The sequence below is a fragment of the Zea mays genome, chromosome 6 (genome assembly GCF_902167145.1).
Source record: "Zea mays cultivar B73 chromosome 6, Zm-B73-REFERENCE-NAM-5.0, whole genome shotgun sequence".
In the NCBI taxonomy this organism is placed as follows: domain Eukaryota; kingdom Viridiplantae; phylum Streptophyta; class Magnoliopsida; order Poales; family Poaceae; genus Zea; species Zea mays.
The window spans coordinates 157,596,314-157,616,353 of record NC_050101.1 but is presented as its reverse complement, the minus strand read 5'-3'; the positions used below and the strand labels follow the sequence as shown (position 1 = coordinate 157,616,353).

At 44.9% G+C, this 20,040-nt stretch overlaps 1 protein-coding gene and 1 non-coding gene across 2 annotated transcripts; both read right to left on the bottom strand.

The window, feature by feature from the left end:
- Positions 1 to 16,554: 16,554 nt before the first annotated feature.
- Positions 16,555 to 16,689, bottom strand: LOC111589612 (small nucleolar RNA Z247). The gene has a single exon (XR_004850970.1). It is a non-coding gene; the product is annotated as a small nucleolar RNA Z247 (small nucleolar RNA).
- Positions 16,690 to 18,392: 1,703 nt separating this feature from the next.
- LOC100191417 (Pentatricopeptide repeat-containing protein) lies at positions 18,393 to 19,913 on the bottom strand. The gene has a single exon (NM_001136851.2). The coding sequence runs from the start codon at positions 19,818 to 19,820 to the stop codon at positions 18,615 to 18,617; it is 1,206 nt and encodes a 401-aa protein (NP_001130323.1). The 5' UTR covers positions 19,821 to 19,913; the 3' UTR covers positions 18,393 to 18,614.
- Positions 19,914 to 20,040: the final 127 nt, after the last annotated feature.

Below are 20,040 nucleotides of genomic sequence, written 5' to 3'. Positions count from 1 at the left end.
CTTGGTAAAGGTATCGGCTAATTGTTCCTTAGTGTTAATATATGCAATCTCGATATCTCCCTTTTGTTGGTGATCCCTAAGAAAATGATACCGAATGGCTATGTGTTTAGTGCGGCTATGCTCAACGGGATTATCCGCCATGTGGATTGCACTCTCATTATCACATAGAAGAGGAACTTTGGTTAATTTCTAACCATAGTCCCTAAGGGTTTGCCTCATCCAAAGTAATTGTGCGCAACAATGGCCTACGGCAATATACTCGGCTTCGACGGTAGAAAGAGCTACGGAATTTTGCTTCTTTGAAGCCCAAGACACCAAGGATCTTCCCAATAACTGGCAAGTCCCCGGTGTGCTCTTTCTATTAATCTTACAACCCGCCCAATCGGCATTCGAATAACAAATTAAATCAAATGTGGATCCCCTAGGATACCAAAGCCCAAACTTAGGAGTATAAACTAAATATCTCAAGATTCGTTTTACGGCCGTAAGGTGAGCTTCCTTAGGGTCGGCTTGGAATCTTGCACACATGCATACGGAGAGCATAATGTCCGGTCGAGACGCACATAAATAGAGTAAAGAGCCTATCATCGACTGGTATACCTTTTGATCGACGGATTTACCTCCCATGTCGAGGTTGAGATGCCCATTGGTTCCCATGGGTGTCTTGATGGGTTTGGCATCCTTCATCCCAAACTTGTTTAGAATGTCTTGAATATATTTTGTTTGGCTAATGAAGGTGCCCTCTTGGAGTTGCTTCACTTGAAATCCTAAGAAGTACTTCAACTCCCCCATCATTGACATCTCGAATTTTTGTGTCATGATCCTACTAAATTCTTCACAAGTAGATTCGTTAGTAGACTCAAATATAGTATCATCGACATAAATTTGGCATACAAACAAATCATTGTCAAGAGTTTTAGTAAATAAAGTAGGATCGGCTTTTCCGACTTTGAAGCCATTACTGATAAGGAAATCTCTTAGGCATTCATACCATGCTCTTAAGGCTTGCTTGAGCCCATAACGCGCCTTAGAGAGTTTATAAACATGGTTAGAATACTCACTATCTTCAAAGCCGGGAGGTTGCTCAACATAGACCTCTTCCTTGATTGGTCCATTGAGGAAGGCACTTTTCACGTCCATTTGGTAAAGCTTAAAGCCATGATAAGTAGCATAGGCAAGTAATATACGAATTGACTCAAGCCTAGCTACGGGTGCATAGGTTTCACCGAAATCCAAACCTTCGACTTGTGAATATCCTTTGGCCACTAGTCGAGCTTCGTTCCTTGTCACCACACCATGCTCATCTTGCTTGTTGTGGAAAACCCACTTGGTTCCTACAACATTTTGATTAGGACGTGGAACCAAATGCCATACTTCGTTCCTAGTGAAATTGTTGAGCTCCTCTTGCATCGCCACCACCCAATCCGAATCTTGAAGTGCTTCCTCTACCCTGTGTGGCTCAATAGAGGAAACAAAAGAGTAATGTTCACAAAAATGAGCAACACGAGATCTAGTGGTTACCCCCTTATGAATGTCGCCGAGGATGGTGTCGACGGGGTGATCTCGTTGGATTGCTTGGTGGACTCTTGGGTGTGGCGGTTTTGGTTCTTCATCCTCCTTGTCTTGATCATTTGCATCTCCCCCTTGATCGTTGCCGTCATTTTGAGATGACTCATCTTTTTTATCTTCTCCTTCATCAACTTGAGCCTCATCCTCATTTTGAGTTGGTGGAGATGCTTGCGTGGAGGAGGATGGTTGATCTTGTGCATTTGGAGACTCTTCGGATTCCTTAGGACACACATCCCCAATGGACATGTTCCTTAGTGCGATGCACGGAGCCTCTTCATCACCTATCTCATCAAGATCAACTTGCTCTACTTGAGAGCCGTTAGTCTCATCAAACACAACGTCACAAGAAACTTCAACTAGTCCTGAGGACTTGTTAACGACTCTATATGCCCTTGTGTTTGAGTCATATCCTAGTAAAAAGCCTTCTACAGCCTTAGGAGCAAATTTAGATTTTCTACCTCTTTTAACAAGAATAAAGCATTTGCTACCAAAGACTCTAAAGTATGAAATGTTGGGCTTTTTACCGGTTAGGAGTTTGTATGATGTCTTCTTGAGGATTCGGTGTAGATACAACCGGTTGATGGCGTAGCAGGCGGTGTTGACTGCCTCGGCCCAAAACCGATCCGAAGTCTTGTACTCATCAAGCATGGTCCTTGCCATGTCCAATAGAGTTCTATTCTTCCTCTCCACTACACCATTTTGTTGTGGGGTGTAGGGAGAAGAGAACTCATGCTTGATGCCCTCCTCCTCAAGGAAGCCTTCAATTTGTGAGTTCTTGAACTCCGTCATGTTGTCGCTTCTAATTTTCTTGATCCTTAAGCCGAACTCATTTTGAGCCCGTCTCAAGAATCCGTTTAAGGTTTCTTGGGTATGAGATTTTTCCTGCAAAAAGAACACCCAAGTGAAGCGAGAATAATCATCCACTATAACTAGACAGTACTTACTCCTGTCGATGCTTATGTAAGCAATCGGGCCGAATAGGTCCATGTGTAGGAGTTCGAGCGGCCTGTCAGTCGTCATGATGTTCTTGTGTGGATGATGAACTCCAACTTGCTTCCCTGCCTGACATGCGCTACAAATCCTGTTTTTTCAAAATGAACATTTGTTAGTCCCAAAATGTGTTCTCCCTTTAGAAGCTTGTGAAGATTCTTCATTCCAACATGTGCTAGTCGGCGATGCCAGAGCCAGCCCATGTTAGTCTTAGCAATTAAGCAAGTGTCGAGTTCAGCTCTATCAAAATCTACTAAGTATAGCTGACTCTCTAACACTCCCTTAAATGCTATTGAATCATCACTCCTTCTAAAGACAGTAACACCTACATCTGTGAAAAGACAGTTGTAGCCCATTTTGCATAATTGAGATACGGAAAGCAAATTGTAATCTAAAGTGTCTACAAGAAAAACATTGGAAATAGAATGGTCAGGAGATATAGCAATTTTACCTAATCCTTTGACCAAACCTTGGTTTCCATCCCCGAATGTGATCGCTCTTTGGGGATCTTGGTTTTTCTCATAGGAGGAGAACATCTTCTTCTCCCCTGTCATATGGTTTGTGCACCCGCTATCGATGATCCAACTTGAGCCTCCGGATGCATAAACCTACAAAACAATTTTCTTGATTTTAGGTACCCAAATGGTTTTGGGTCCTTTGGCATTAGATACAAGAACTTTGGGTACCCAAACACAAGTCTTTGATCCCTTGTGTTTGCCCCCAACATACTTGGCAACTACCTTGCCGGATTTGTTAGTTAAAACATAGGATGCATCAAAAGTTTTAAATGAAATATTATGATCATTTGATGCAATAGGAGTTTTCTTTCTAGGCAATTTAGCACGGGTTGATTGCCTAGAGCTAGATGCCTCACCCTTATACATAAAAGCATGATTAGGGCCAGGGTGAGACTTCCTAGAATGAATCCTCCTAATTTTGCTCTTGGGATAACCGGCAGGGTATAAAATGTAACTCTCGTTATCCTGAGGCATGGGAGCCTTACCCTTTACAAAGTTAGACAATCTTTTAGGAGGGGCATTAAGTTTGACATTGTCTCCCTTTTGGAAACCAATGCCATCCTTGATGCCAGGGCGTCTGCCACTATAGAGCATGCTTCTAACAAATTTAAACTTTTCATTTTCTAAGTCATGCTCAGCAATTTTTGCATCTAATTTTGCTATATGATCATTTTGTTGTTTAATTAAAGCCATATGATCATGAATAGTATCAATGTTAATGTCTCTACATCTAGTGCAAATAGAAGTATGTTCAACGGTAGATGTAGAGGGTTTGCAAGATTTTAATTCTACAACCTTAGCATGTAATATATCATTTTTACTTCTAAGGTCGGAAATGGAAGTATTGCAAACATCTAATTCTTTAGCCTTAGCAAGCAATTTTTCATTTTCAATCCTAAGGCTAGCAAGAGAAATATTCAATTCTTCAATCTTAGCAAGCAAATCAACATTATCATTTCTAAGATTGGAAATTGAAACATCACAAGCATTTGAATCAACCTTAGCAATTAAACTAGCATTCTCATTTCTAAGGTTGTCAATAGTCTCATGGCAAGTGCATAGCTCACTAGATAATTTTTCACATTTTTCTACTTCTAGAGCGTAAGCATTTTTAACCTTAACATGCTTCTTATTTTCTTTAATAAGGAAGTCCTCTTGGGTGTCTAAGAGATCATCCTTCTCATGAATAGCACTAATCAATTCATTTAATTTTTCTTTTTGTTGCATGTTTAGGTTGGCAAAAAGAATGCGCAAGTTATCCTCCTCATTACTAGCATTATCCTCATCGCTAGAGGTTTCATATTTGGTGGAGGATCTTGATTTTACCTTCTTCCTTTTGCCGTCCTTTGCCATGAGGCACTTGTGGCCGACGTTGGGGAAGAGAAGACCCTTGGTGACAGCGATGTTTGCGGCGTCCTCGTCGGAGGAGGAGTCGGAGGAGCTCTCCTCGGAGTCCCACTCGCGGCACACATGGGCATCGCCGCCCCTCTTCTTGTAGTACCTCTTCTTCTCCTTTCTTCTCCCCTTCTTGTCATCGCCCCTGTCACTATCACAAGATAATGGACATTTAGCAATGAAATGATCGGGCTTACCACATTTGTAGCAAACTTTCTTGGAGCGGGGCTTGTAATCTTTCCCCCTCCTTTGCTTGAGGATTTGGCGGAAGCTCTTGATGATGAGCGCCATTTCCTCATTGTCGAGCTTAGAGGCGTCGATTGGTTGTCTACTTGATGTAGACTCTTCCTTCTTCTCCTCCGTCGCCTTGAATGCAACCGGTTGTGCTTCGGGCGCGGAGGGGCCATCTAGCTCGTTAATTTTCTTTGAGCCTTTGATCATCAATTCAAAGCTCACAAAGTTTCCTATCACTTCCTCGGGAGTCACTAGTGTATATCTAGGATTACCACGAATTAATTGAACTTGAGTAGGGTTAAGGAAAACAAGTGATCTAAGAATAACCTTAACCACTTCGTGGTCATCCCATTTTTTGCTCCTGAGGTTGCGCACTTGGTTCACCAAGGTTTTGAGCCGGTTGTACATGTCTTGTGGCTCCTCCCCTTAGCGAAGACGGAAGCGACCGAGCTCCCCCTCGATCGTTTCCCGCTTGGTGATCTTGGTCACCTCGTCTCCTTCGTGCGCGGTCTTTAGCACGTCCCAAATCTCCTTGGCACTCTTCAACCCTTGCACCTTATTATACTCCTCTCGACTTAGAGAGGCGAGGAGTATAGTTGTGGCTTGGGAGTTGAAGTGTTGGATTTGGGCTACTTCGTCCTCATCGTAATCTTCATCCCCTACGGATGGTACCTGTACACCAAACTCAACAGCATCCCATATACTTTTGTGGAGTGAGGCTAGGTGATATCGCATCATATCACTCCATCTAGCATTATCTTCACCATCAAACGTTGGTGGTTTGCCTAGTGGGACAGAAAGTAAAGGCGTATGTTTAGGAATGCGAGGATAGCGTAGGGGGATCTTACTAAACTTCTTGCGCTCATGGCGTTTAGAAGTTACGGACGGCGTGTCAGAGCCAGAGGTGGATGGCGACGAGGAGTCGGTCTCGTAGTAGACCACCTTCCTCATCTTCTTCTTCTTGTCACCGCTCCGACGCGACTTGTGTGAAGGGGATTCCTTTTCCTTCCCCTTCCCTTTGTTGTAGGACTCTCCCGATGGAGCCTTCTCGTGGCTTGTAGCGGGCTTCTTGCTGGTCACCATCTCCTTCTTGGCGTGATCTCCCGACATCACTTCGAGCGGTTAGGCTCTAATGAAGCATCGGGCTCTGATACCAATTGAAAGTCGCCTAGAGGGGGGTGAATAGGGCGAATCTGAAATTTAACAACTTAAGCACAACTACAAGCCGGGTTAGCGTTAGAAATAAGAACGAGTCCGAGAGAGAGGGCGCAAAACAAATCGTGAGCAAATAAAAAGTGAGACACGATGATTTGTTTTACCGAGGTTCGGTTCTTGCAAACCTACTCCCCGTTGAGGTGGTCACAAAGACCGGGTCTCTTTCAACCCTTTCCCTCTCTCAAATGGTCACCTAGACTGAGTGAGCTTTTCTTCTCAATCAATCGGAACACAAAGTTCCCGCAAGGACCACCACACAATTGGTGTCTCTTGCCTCGATTACAAATGAGTTTGATCGCAAGAAGAATGAGAAAGAAAAGAAGCGATCCAAGCGCAAGAGCTCAAAAGAACACAAGGAATCACTCTCTCTAATCACTAAAGCTTTGTGTGGAGTTAGGAGAGGATTTGATCTCTTTGGTGTGTCTTGTATTGAATGCTAGCTCTTGTAAGGTGTAGAAGAGTGGAAACTTGGATGCCATTGAATGTGGGGTGGTTGGGGTATTTATAGCCCCAACCACCAAAAATGGTCGTTGGAAGTATGCTGTCGCATGGCGCACCGGACAGTCCGGTGCGCCGCCGGACACAGTCCGGTGCGCCAGCCACGTTAGCAGATCGTTGGGGTTCGACCGTTGGAGCTCTGTCTTGTGGGCCCGCCTGGCTGTCCAGTGGCGCACCGGACAAGTCCTGTAGACTGTCCGGTGTGCCACCCCCGCGTGCTCTGCTCCTCTGCGCGCGCAGGCGCGCATTTAATGCGTTGTAGTTGACCGTTGCGCACGAAGTAGCCGTTGCTCCGCTGTCACACCGGACAGTTCGGTGAATTATAGCGGAGCGGATTCCCGAAGCTGGCGAGTTCAGAGTTGCTCTCCCTTGGGGCACCGGACACTGTCCGGTGGTGCACCGTACAGTCCGGTGAATTATAGCGGAGCTCCTCTGAAAATTCCCAAAGGTGAAGAGTTGGGCGTCGAGTTCCCTGGTGCACCGGACACTGTCCGGTGCGCCAGACCAGGGTGCCTTCCGGGTTGTCTTTTGCTCTCTTGTTTGAACCCTTTTCTTGGTCTTTTTATTGGCTTATTGTGAACCTTTGGCACCTGTAGAACTTATAGACTAGAGCAAACTAGTTAGTCCAATTATTTGTGTTGGGCAATTCAACCACCAAAATCAATTAGGAAATAGGTGTAAGCCTAATTCCCTTTCACTTCTATAACTCGTCATTCCTTGAGTTATATACCTTCTCTTTGAGTTACTATAACATTGGATTGGAATATTACAGACCCAGCTAGAAACAGAGAGGAGGGAACGACAGGAGATGGAGGCGAGGATGGCGGAGATGTTCCAGTACATGCAGAGCCTTAGCGTCGCACAGGGTTTCGCTACACCACCTCCGTTGTTCTCTACAGTTGACCATGCTCAGTTCCATACTCCTATGAGTATCAAAATTCTAGTTCTTCATGATATATATTCATCTGGTATAACACATATAATCTCTTCTCTGTGCAGGGATAATCTGGGGCGGCATCCAACAACCCTCATGGATTGCCCAGCCTATCGCCGCACCAGTCCAGCTGCCCACCTCGATGAGATATTATCTTTGTTAGTGTTGCTAATACTTTGTGAGATAACCCGGCCTGAACTTGTTTGATGTTGGTAATGCTTTGTGAGATACTTGAGACTTATGTTCTTGAGTGTTGGATACTTATGTTTGTGTTCGAACATGTTGGTAACGCTGTGAGAACTTGTTTGATTTATGGTGTTGTAAGATATGTTATGTATATGTGGTATCTGTGATGATTATATGATATTTGTGATGATTATGTGTATCTTTTGTTTGTTTGGATGGAATAGCAAAAACAAATAAAAAGGTGTATACTGGTCACTTTGCCGAGTGTAACACTCGGCAAAGAGGTTCTTTGCCGAGTGTCAAGGTCATAGCACTCGGCAAAGAAGGAACACCTAGGCACCGGTAAAGTTTCTTTACCGAGTGCTACAGCCCTGACACTCGGCAAAGAAACTAACAAAGGGGCCCACTGGTGGCCCCTTTGCCGAGTGTAGGCTGGCGGACACTCGGCAAAGAGGGAAACTCTTTGCCGAGTGTCACCTAATACACTCGGCAAATAAATTCTCTTTGCTGAGTGTTAACTAGTACACTCGGCAAAGGCACCGTCTGCGTCACCAGCCGCCGTGACGACGCCTTTTCTTTGCCGAGTACTGGGCGACACTCGATAGAAGACTTTGTCGAGTGCCCAATAATAAGTACTCAGCAAAGAAGCTGTTGCCGATATACAGTTCGACGAGCTCTCTTTGCCGAGTGTCACACTCGGCAAAGCCTTCGCCGAGTGTTTTTCATGCTTTGCCGAGTGCTTTAGGTAGTGTTTGGTTGGAACCGTTCCAGTATATAGGGAGTTTGGTTTGATTCTAGATATAATCGAGTGACTCCAAAATAAGAATATTCCGCCAATACCAAGGATCCCTAGGCTCCAAAAAAACACCCGAACCCATACGCTCGGGGGCACATCGCATCCATTTCTCTCCCAGGTACGCTCCTCTCCCTTCGCTCATTTCTTTCCCAACCTTCTCTGCCGCCGCATCTCATCTGCCTCTGGCCACCGTCTCTGCCCACAATCTCCACGTGCCTCTATTCCTTCCCTCTCTCGTCGTTGTGCCCCTGGTCTCTGCGGCGACTGTGTGATTTGCTTTTTCTGGAAAGAATAAACTCGTGATCAGATCTACATGGCTGGCATGCAGCACCATGGACGCCGAGTAGTCCTTGCTGAACAGCCACCATCAGATCTACCATCCTTTTGTGATTTTCTTTTTTGTCTTTTTGTGATTTGAGAACAGCACAAGTTCATTCTTTCTACTATTAGCATATTTTCTGTTCCTTTTTCTTGGCGCGGACACCTACACTCTGTTCAATTCTTGGTCCACACCATCTTGTAGACTTTAGAGCATACTAGCTAATGCTTTTGTTTTTTTACAGGTCACCCGGTTGCAACTATTCAGGGGACAAAAAAGACTTCAGAGCTTAAGGTATTATAATTTTTTTATTTCACATTTAAACAGTGAAATTAAGCATGCATGTGTGGTTTCAATTAGTAATGTTGTCCTTTTTATATAGATGGAGAAGAAGTATATGCTTGTAGTGTATGTTGCTGTTGCTCATATGTTGCTTTCAATGATGGCTTGTGTTATTGAATCTAGAAAAAGAAAACGTCATGGTCATGCAGCAGTAGGACAAATTAGTTATGGTCCAATTTATGAGAGAGATAGAAAAAGGATGGAGTATCTTGATGATAAAATTTGGAAGAGTGATGTCACTTGTGTTAATATGCTTAGACTTAATAGATCATCATTCTTCCGTTTTTGTAAACTTATTAGGAATCATGGTCTATTACAAGACACCATACATATGTGTGTTGAGCAGCAAATTGATATGTTTTTACACACAATCGACCACAATGTTAGGAATAGGTTAGTAGGCACTAATTTTGCTAGGTCTCGTGAAACCGTTAGTCGGTATTTCAACAAAGTACTTCATGTTGTTGGGGAGCTACGACATGACCTCATTAAGCCACCATCATCAGCAACACCGACCAAAATCACTGGAAACCCACAGTGGGATCCTTACTTTAAGGTATCTTGCGGGTTAGACCTATTTATATCCAATGGTCTTATGTAGAATTTCCAATCCTTACATTTTTTTGTTCCAATGGGAAAATAGGATTGCATCGGGGCCATTGACGGCACACATGTTCGAGCCTCTGTTCCTAAGGAAATGGATGCTGCGTTCCGTAGTAGGAAGAGTCACCCTACTCAAAATGTAATGGCAGCAGTAGATTTTGATCTAAGGTTCACTTTTGTAATGGCCGGATGGGAGGGGACAGCCCATGATGCCCTCATTTTACGAGATGCTTTAGAACAAGAAAATGGTCTTCGTGTCCCCGAAGGTAAAAACCTTATATAACTTATTTATTTAATTATGACATACATAATTACTAGTGTAGGTCATATACATTTCCTTGTATGATAGGCAAATTCTACCTAGTTGATGCAGGATACAGAGCCAAACCAAGTTTTTTACCCCCTTTTTGTGGTGTGGGGTACCACTTGAATGAGTGGGGCAATAATCTGGTTCAAAATGAGAAAGAATTGTTCAACCATAGGCACTCATCCCTCAAAGTTACAGTAGAGCGTACATTTGGATCTTTGAAGAGGCGATTCAAAATTTTAGATGATGTTATACCATTTTTCCCCTTCCCAACACAAGTAGAGATTGTTGTTGCTTCATGCATTATTCATAATTGGGTCATAAAACATGGGGGTGATGAGTTCATCATACCTGAGGCCGAAGATGAGCTACCTAGTATTAATCATCAAAGATCATCGCATGGACAAGCAATGGAAAATGCCTTTATGGTTAACTTTAGACAACAAATTGCTAATGCCATGTGGGAAGACCGTCAACAATACCAAAATACTACGTGAGTGCTATGTTATTTGCTATCACTATGTACCTTTGCTTTATATGAAGCTTTGAGCTTATGATTTGTATGAAACAATGTATCTTTGATTTATGTGGAACTATGTACCTTTCACTTGTATGAAAGAATGTACCTTAGATTTATGTGGAACTATGTAACTTGTATGTCGCTAAATTTTGATTATCTTGTAGCTTTGAGCTTATGATTATCTTGTTTTGGACAAAGGTTGATCCATGGAGGGAGAGGTAAAAAGTGGTGGTGGGAACACATAGTGGACATCAAGCCAGTCCACTTTTGTGCAAAATTTTCTTGCCAACCTTGTAGCTAATGGCACCAAAACATCCACTGGCTTCAAGAAGGTGCATCTCAATGATTGTGCTAAGGCTCTTAATGATCATTTCAAGCTTAATAGGACTGCAGATTAGATTGCTAATCATTTGAAGACATTGAAAAAAGTATACTAGAATCAACTATCTTAAAAACTTGAGTGCTTCTCTTTGGGATGAAGATCAATTCATCATTTCTCTTGATCATGAGCACTATACAAACCATTTTGAGGTAATATATATTGATTCATCATACTTTTTATTGAATGCAATGTTGATGTCTATGTACTAATTATATTATTGCATGCAGGATGAAAGAAACAAGGGTGATGATGAATTCATAAACAAACCTCTTCCCTACTATGGCAACCTTGCTACAATTTTCGGCAATAGTGTTGCATCAGGATGATTTGCAAAGACATCAAATGACCCTCTTGCTGTTGATGATGGTGAAAATATGCAAAAAGGAAGGGTGTATTGCAACATCTAGTGTTGTCCATGAGAATGACACTGCAGCAACATCTGCAACTAAACCATCCAAGAAGGCCAAGAGGGAAGACAATGGTACTGAATTCATAGTTGAAGCGTTTCAGTATGCCACTCAAACACTAGTCAGTGCCATCAAGGAGGTAGCAAACAAACCTTTGTCAGCCGGTTTGTTTGAAGTTGTAGACAATATTCCAGGATTTGAGACTGCGCACAAGTCCAAGTATTATTCTCATTTGGTTTCTAATCCTGACATTGCACATGCTTTCATGGATGTGCCATTTCTTTACAAGGTCTCTATGATTACCGACTTCGTTAATGAGAAGTTTTAGGCTTTATGGTAAGCTAATAAGACATTTGGCAATTTGTATGGATCTATGTAAGGACCTATGTTTGTTTGAAATTATGTATGGACATGTGTGCGATATGTTATGGCTACTTATTTTGGACATAACACTTTTGTGGTGGTTGTATGGATGCGTCATGTGTAAGATTATGGAGTAATTATTATACATTTTATGATCTATATTTATATTTGCCATTTTAAGATATGACTAATGGTTGTATGAATGTGTCATGTTAGAAAATTATCTATTTGCACTCATCAACCAAACACAGAACAGAGCCACTACATTCTGCTTTACTCTTGAACCAAACATAGGATGAAATCGCCCCGTTCTACTTTACTCTAGAACCAAACAAAAAACAGAGTGCCTCTTGTCTGACTGATAAACACAAAACGGAACCGTTCTATTATCAGATTTTAGAACCAAGCCACTCAGATCAAATAAGCTCCGGAACCAAACACTACCGCACATACGGCAAAGAGCCCTTCCGGTAGCGATGGACATCGTCGATCGTCTACCCACACTATACATATGATGGACGGATGATCCCTGGGTGGGCAGGCACTCGATGGACGCCTATAGATGTCCATTCGTGCCGCCCGGCCCAACCCGGCACGAGCCCGTAATGAGCACGACACGAAAATTCTGAAACGGCACGGCACGGTCAGGTTACCGGGCCGGGCCAGCACGTCGTGCCGCCTCTTCGGCCCAAGCCCGACACGGTCAGTCGTTTTTCGTGCCGGGTCGTGCCTCGGGCCCGACGGGCCAGATAGTGCCGGGCCGCCCAATAGCCCGAGATTCACATTACAGAATGCAATACAAAATCAGAGCACATTATATAATCTAGATTCACAATTACAATTACAAATCGACATTACAATTCAGGGCCACATTATATAATACAACTACAAGTTAGATTCAGAATTCAGACCCACATTATATAATACAGCTACAAGTCCACATTCCAAAGCATAACATTAATACTTCAGCAAAATAGATATTTAATTTGGTTTGGAGCTGATGTGTAATGCTGCCTCGTTAAAAACCTTTCTAGGTAAAAACTCACACCTCGTGAGAAAACTCTAGAAAGGAAAAAAGAGTACAGCTAGCTCCAAACTAAAGTATTAATGTTTATTACAGTCCACAATTACAGTCCACAGTTATAGTCCAAACAAACTTTCAAACAGAGGCTTCATCTTCAAGGATCATACTTTCATGGATAAGTTCCATCTCTTTGGTGTCCTTCTCCACATTGTGTTGCATATGTGAGTCTGCTAATTCCCAATCCTTACAGTACTTGCAAACAGCGCCATACCTTACCCTCTTACCATTGACGATGTGAATCAGTTCATCAAAGTCGTTCCACACTTTAGATCTAGGAGGATGCTTACTAGAACTTGTGGCAGCAATGCTTGTGTCGGTCGATGTCGGGCTCGTGGAGCCTGTGGCCGTCTGACCACCGGCACAAGGAACAGGGGGGGCATCATCGATGTTAATGCCAGCACTGTCGGGTCTGCCGCCAAAGAGGGCCAGAGCATCCTCTTCTTCGTTATGGTCTTTGAGCCGGTGCTCCTCCTCCACAGCGACCGAATCAATTTCATCGTCCATGCCCACTGTCTATCCGGCTCCTCGTCAGCAACTCCGGTCCCTCGACAGCTAAGCGGCACCGTCACAAGAACGATACCTAAAAAGAACAAGATCTGGAGAAGAAAGCAATGCAAGGAGGAGGAGGAGCACGGAGAGTAAGAACTCACCTGCTTAGCCGGAGCACCTGAGTCACCTGAGTGGTTGCAAGCACCACCGCGAGGAGCAGGAGCACCGTCGTTGGGCCAAGAGGATGCTAGGATGGGGATTAGGGTTCGGGTCCTTCGGGATTTGAGAGTAGGGAAGGGGATGAGAGGAAAGAGAAGAGCTTCGAGAGTATAGATGTCCAAATCCAAAGAAGCTGTCGCCGGCAAGCGTCACCCGTCGGGCGTCGCCGTCGCCGGGCAGTCGGGCGCCGCCGCCAAAGCCCAGAAGAGGAGGGAGAGGGATTTAGGGTTTGGCCACGTGAGACGGGGGAGTCGGGTCTAGCCACGTGGGCCTGGCGTGCCGCGCGCCCGCGTTTATGCAGAGGGGAGGGGGAGTCGGGCCGACTATCGTGCCGCCCGTTATGCCGTGCCGGGCCGAGAACGATGGGTCGGCCATGGAGCCCATATCCGGCACGGGCATCGTGCCGGACCGGCACGAGCCCGACGTCCACCGTGCCGGGCCAGTTTCATGACGGGTTCCAATAATGCCGTGCTTCGGACCAAACGGGGCACGGCCTATATGGACATCACTATGGACGCAGACACAGTACCCTACGGACAGGACTACGCACAGTGGCCGGCCGGGCATCGGAATCCGATGCCTTCCCTTTCCATCGGGCCGCCCGTGCAAAGAGCTCCTACGCCCACGTTGATGACTGCCACGACGACGCGCAGTAAGGGATTATTGGATAGATGCGTGGCCCCGGGCTCCTGCAGGTGGTGCACTCGAAGCCGATCGCGACTCGATCGGGCGCGCGGCCGGAATAGCGATCGAGAGCTCCATATATGAGTCTGGCGTAGAAATGTCCCAGGGAAAACGACGACATGGAACAGTCCGAGTGACCGCGGCCGGCCGGCAGATGAATTCTCGCTCTTCCCCTGTACGACGTTCGGTTCCAGGCCAGTGGCCACAGCTGGGTGGCACCGGCCGGTCATTATATTGCTTCGCTTTCTTCGTCTTCATGTATTTACTACTTACCAGTCAGTACGTACTGTACTGGTATTAGTCATAGGAGACATTGAGATTATTATTGTCCTCGATGGATCCATCGTTATTGAACAGTACGTATGTAGCGCATCTCTGCTGCAGGTTGCACGGATAAAGAATCGTACTTTTATCATATATTATGTCCGTGCCAAAATAAAATTCGTTTTAGTACTTCAGTGGATTCATACGATAATTAACATGTGTTTTCTATACATGTGTCTTTATTCATCGTCGTCTAAGTCAGTGAGCTTATAAAAAATGATTGCTTATAAGGTCGTGAGCTTTATGTTACAATGGAAGAAATTGACGAGGACGGAGGAAAAGCCAAGATGGTGGAAACTGGAAAGATGTTGTGGTGAAGCTGCAGGAGCAGGACGGACTGAAGCGATGGTAATTTCGGTGGATGGAGCCTGAAGCCCTGCTAGAACGTCGTAGGCGTAGGTTTCTGTTTAGCTTTCCTTTTTTTTCCTTTTGGCGGAGGTTGATCTCGTAGGCTCAGCTAATAAGTAGAGATGCTTGCTGTTTCTGGCCATCAAGGCTTGGTTTTCGTTGTCGCATATTGGTGTGTTGCGACCTTCTCATCTAAACTGAAGTAACACACACGCTAGCTTAGAGGTCTCGTCAGCTAGCTCAAGTGCACCCATTTTAGGCACTTTTTCAGTATCACCTCTGTAATCGCCGGCCATGTCCTGCTTGCTTTGCATGGACCATTATTAGCAGCAATCCATCCACATGGCCCTTTTATGCACAGGTCTATCTTAAGGGAGGAGACAAGACAAAGGCTCTCCTACAAGCTTCAAGTGCTACAACACATATATATGAGCTGGCATTCGCTTTCGGGGCTGATTGTTAAAGTAGGATGTCCATTTGCTTGCAGGAGCATCCCATGCATGATTGGGAACGTGTTTGCTTTTTTGACTGCCAATGGCAATAATGGGCGTTTTAGGGTTATATGAAATAATAAAAAAAGTTGCCAACTTTTTCCCGTGGTATACCTTCTTTGCCCCCCTCCCCCCTCACCCCCTTTTTTTTTTGGTGAAATATAGTGTGTTCCCTTCATGAATGTATCAGAGAGGGAGAGGCTCTCTGCCTCGGCCCTCGGCAAAGAAGGAACACCTAAGCATTAGTAAAAAATTTTGTTGAGTGCTACGGCCCTGACACTCGGCAAAGAAACAAGTTTTGACGAGTGCCTTCTAACGCACTCGGTAAAGAAATTGGTAAAGGGGTCTTGCCGAGTGTACGCTGACGGACACTCGGTAAAGGTGTCGTCTCCGTCACCAGCCGTCGTGACGGCGCCTTTTTTTTTGCCGAGTACCGGGCGACACTCAGCAAAAGAGTTTGTCGAGTGCCCGATAATAAGTACTCGACAAAGAAGCCGTTGCTAATATACAGTTCGCCGAGATCTCTTTGCCGAGTGTCACACTCGGCAAAGCCTTCGCCGAGTGTTTTTAGGCTTTGTCGAGTGCTTTAGACACTCGGCAAAGAGCCTATTTCCGATAGTGAGTCATGGGGGATCAAAGGATGGGAGAGCTGAAAGGGCATGGGATATCAGAAGTCAAGTATTTCTTCATCATCAAACGTGCACGCCGCACCATGACCGTGACCATGACCGCAACCGCACCGTGTCACGCCATGCCATGGCTCAGTGATGGTGGTAGCGACACGCGTGCACGTGGCACACCGTAATCCTTTTCTCAACTATTCAAGGTAGATAGATAGGGCCAATTATATAAACTTAACCATCCTATCCATCACAAATATTGTGCTAAAATAATAACACAAAGTTTGTTTAATATGGGTTTTTAGAATTATAAAATATTTATATAACCAAGCTCATAAAATACTAACAATCCCCACCAAATTATAGACCACATATTAAACAATCTCAAAAACATTGTTCTTTGATATACCAAGGTTTTAGTGGAGACTGTTAAGCTGAACATCCACCTAGAATAAGAGGTACACTCGTTCACAACTGAGCAATGGTCCATGCCTTCAAAGGACTATTGCAATATGACCCTTTGTCACAAACATATCATTGAAGTCTATTCTGCTGTCATTCACAACTTCTAGGGACATATCCACCACTATGCCAACAACCTCTCTGAATGTAGCTACCTTCTTGAGTGTTTTATCTGCCGTGTGTGCCTCTTCGCTCACAACTAGCTGCGTTGGTTATCATGTGGTAGTTGATGGGGGGACATTAGTTCCATGCGTTGCTCAAAACTAAGCAGTTGTGAATACACCTCGCTGATGGTGATCTCATCATTTACGACAAGGGTGGTGACGACTAGGTTGTACTCATAGTCGAGGCGGTAAGGATGTAGGAGATCAATTCATCGTCGTTGTCAGCTTGCTAGCGGATGTCAGCTTGTCATCCAAGGAGCGCATCTTGCTAACATAGTCGATGATAGAGAGGTCACCTTTCTTGGTAGTAGTGATAGAAATCTTTTAAATGATGGAGCGTGACCTTGTTGCCGAGGTGTAGTTTCCTTCGACAGTCGTCCATGTTTCTGCGACAATTTGATACATGGTGACCTGAAAGAGGAAATCTTTGGTCATAGATAGAAGCAGGACCCCGAGAATACTGGTTTATTGTGGACCACGCTTAGAAGGATGGGATAGGGATGTATGTCTCTTTGCCACCGTCTCCTTGAAAGGACTATGATGGGTAATGGGGTTGTTGTGCTACTAGTGATGCTACTAGTGAGGTACCTTCTAGCCTAACTCCTTGGATGACTACAAGCACTTTCATTTTCCAAAAGAACATGGTTGTTTATATTGAGCTTCTCAAAAACAACTTAGGCTCTCTCCAACAATTCAAAGATCAGAGTGAGCTCCTTGAGAGTCTACATGTTTATATAGGGCATCAATCACTGTTGTCTTGGCTTACAAATTTAAAGATCAGAGTGCTTGATCATCTTTCTACCAATCAATCTTTTTAAAAGCTTATAAAGAAATGCATACTTTTATAATAGCACAATGCACAAAGTGAAAAGACAGAGGAGAGGGAAGATGGTAGGTAGGCCCGCGAGCAAAATGGTCTTATGCACCTCATTTTAGCTGAAAATGATTAGTTTATCTGGTTTGATGTGTTGTAGACAAAACCGGGCCTTTCATAGTGTTTGTGACAAAATCGACTTTGACAATGTGTTCCCCGCAAAACCATACTTTCATAGTATCTCATCGACAAATTTCTCGTACAGTATTCAAAAATCAGTGTAGAAGCTTAACACGCCAGAAAAATTGAGAGCCAACACAATGTCTGTTGGCTAGTACATCAAATCGGTTGCTGGCTGGACAGCTGCTCCACAGCCAACAGGGATACAGCTGCAGCCACAGTAGCATAAGTGCAGCCGAACGGTAAACTAAGTACTCCATGTTATACTCAATAGAACCCTCTTTAGCTATCATTTTACCATCTCGTGGCCTATAGTAGGGCAACTGCGCAAGGCTCGTGATAGAGAAAAAAAAAACAAATTAGGAAATAAACCCACCACAGTGCACATCCACTTGTGAACATAGGACTTGACCGAACATTTCTGCTCATGTGTCCACACTCCACAGGCCTGGGGGTTATATGTCAGTTTCAATTGCTGCTATAACCTCTGAATCACACATAGTGGACAGTCTCTTTCTCCTTTCTTAAACACACTGGGACATTGTGTGATTTCAATTTGTGGCCTGCATTCATGCTTTACCTTTATCAACCTGTCCATATCATCTCAAGAAGTGGTTTCCTCACATTTTAGCACAATACAGTAAGGCCGCGTTTGTTTCGTTGGAATTGAATTCCATTTTAATAATTATAATTTAGACAAAACTAATTAAGTTTATATATTTATATATGTAATATATTTGTATATTATCCTAAATTACATGAGAGAGATAGTTATATACTATATTTATATTATAGCGAAGCAAGTAGAAGAGTGTGCTATAAATTGTATATCGGAAAAATATCATGTAAATCTATAGAATCAATTTTCATCTCTCACCCTATGAATTTGAGATAGGCTTATATGATAACTTTGTAAAGTGGTGGAATGTCACATTCTAAATAAATAGCCTATTTCATTAGTAAGATTCTAATTCCTCAAAATAAAAGGAAACAAACGGGACCTAACAGAAAAAGCTAAGCCTATGCTCATGCTGAAACTACCATTCATTCTTTCTTCCACTATTGTATACTCGTACTATGTTCTCTTTACCCATCAATTTAATGCATGTACTGCAGTGAAGTGTGTGCCCCAACAGAGTAGATTTTGATCAAACACTTCAGACTCTATTGCCCAGTATGTGGAATCTATCAGCATCTAATTCAACTGAACTATATCCAGGAAGCTTGTTGACTTTAAGTTCTTTCATGAATCCTCTTATTGTCTCTGCGTCACTATACCTCCCAGCATCTGAATATATGTTTGCCAAGCTCATATAGTAGCCGCTCTTTCCAGGAGACATGCCCATCAATCTCTTGGAAACCCATTCAGCAGACTCCATTTCTCCATGCACTCGGCAGGCTGCAAGTACACCTCCAAGCATGGCCTCGTCGGGCTCACAAGGCATTTCCTCTATGAGCTTCATAGCCTCGACAACATGCCCTGCTCTCCCAAGCATGTCAGCCATACAAGAGTAATGTTTCAGTTCAGGCTCAATGCCCGACAGTTTCATCCCCTTGAAGATAGCATATCCTTTGTCCACCATGCCAGAATGTGCACAAGCTGACAATGCCCCAAGAAAAGTGACTGAGTTCGGTCGGATTCCTTCGGCTGACATTCTATCGAAGAGTCCCAATGCAACATCAGAACGCCCATTCAAACCATGACCAAGGATCAGCGCACTCCACGAGATAACATCCCGCCTAGGCATCCCAACAAACACCCTCTGGGCGAATGCAAAGTCCCCACACTTGACGTACATGTCCACAAGTGCGTTCCCAAGGGGCAATGGCATCCCTAGGAACCTCCGGATACAGCAGCCGTGCACACTCCTTCCATGGCGGCGCCACCCAAGCTGTCCACAAGCGAGCAGCAGGCTGATCATGACCACCGCATCCAGCTCCATCCCTGCTGCCACCATGCTACCAAAGAACCGCATAGCCGCGTCCGGTTCCCCACCCTGCGCGTAGGCGGACAGCATAGAAGTCCAGAGGACAGCATCCCGCTCGCGCATTCCATCGAACAGCCTCCGCGCGTCGGGGAGGTTCGACAGGCCAGCGTAACAAAGGACGAGCGCAGACGCCACGAAAAGGTTTTCCTGGGCCCCGAGTTTGACGGCGAGCGCGTGGGAGGTGGAAGCTAGGCCCGCGGCGCCAGTGAGAGTGCAGGAGCGGAGCACGGGTGGCAGGGTGAAGTGGTCCGGCGGGATGCCCCGCGCGAGCATGTCCCGGAACGTGCAGAGCGCTTGCGCAGGGCGGCCGGAGCGCGCAAGCGACGCGAGGAGGGAGTTCAAGGAGGCAAGCGTGGTAGCGGGGCCAGGCGGCATCCGGCGCTGTTAGCGATTGCCTGCTGGGTGCTGCTTGCAACGCACCAGGGACCGCCGTCTCGCCTGCCGCGCGGCAGGGAGGTGAGCTACGCCGCCTACGCCTACGCGTTTAGCGACGAGAAGTGGACGTGGACCTATCTGCGAATTGCGACTGGGCTGGAGTTATTTGAGTGTGTAACAATCTCGTCCCGCGGCTTCGCCACTATATTACTCCGCGGCT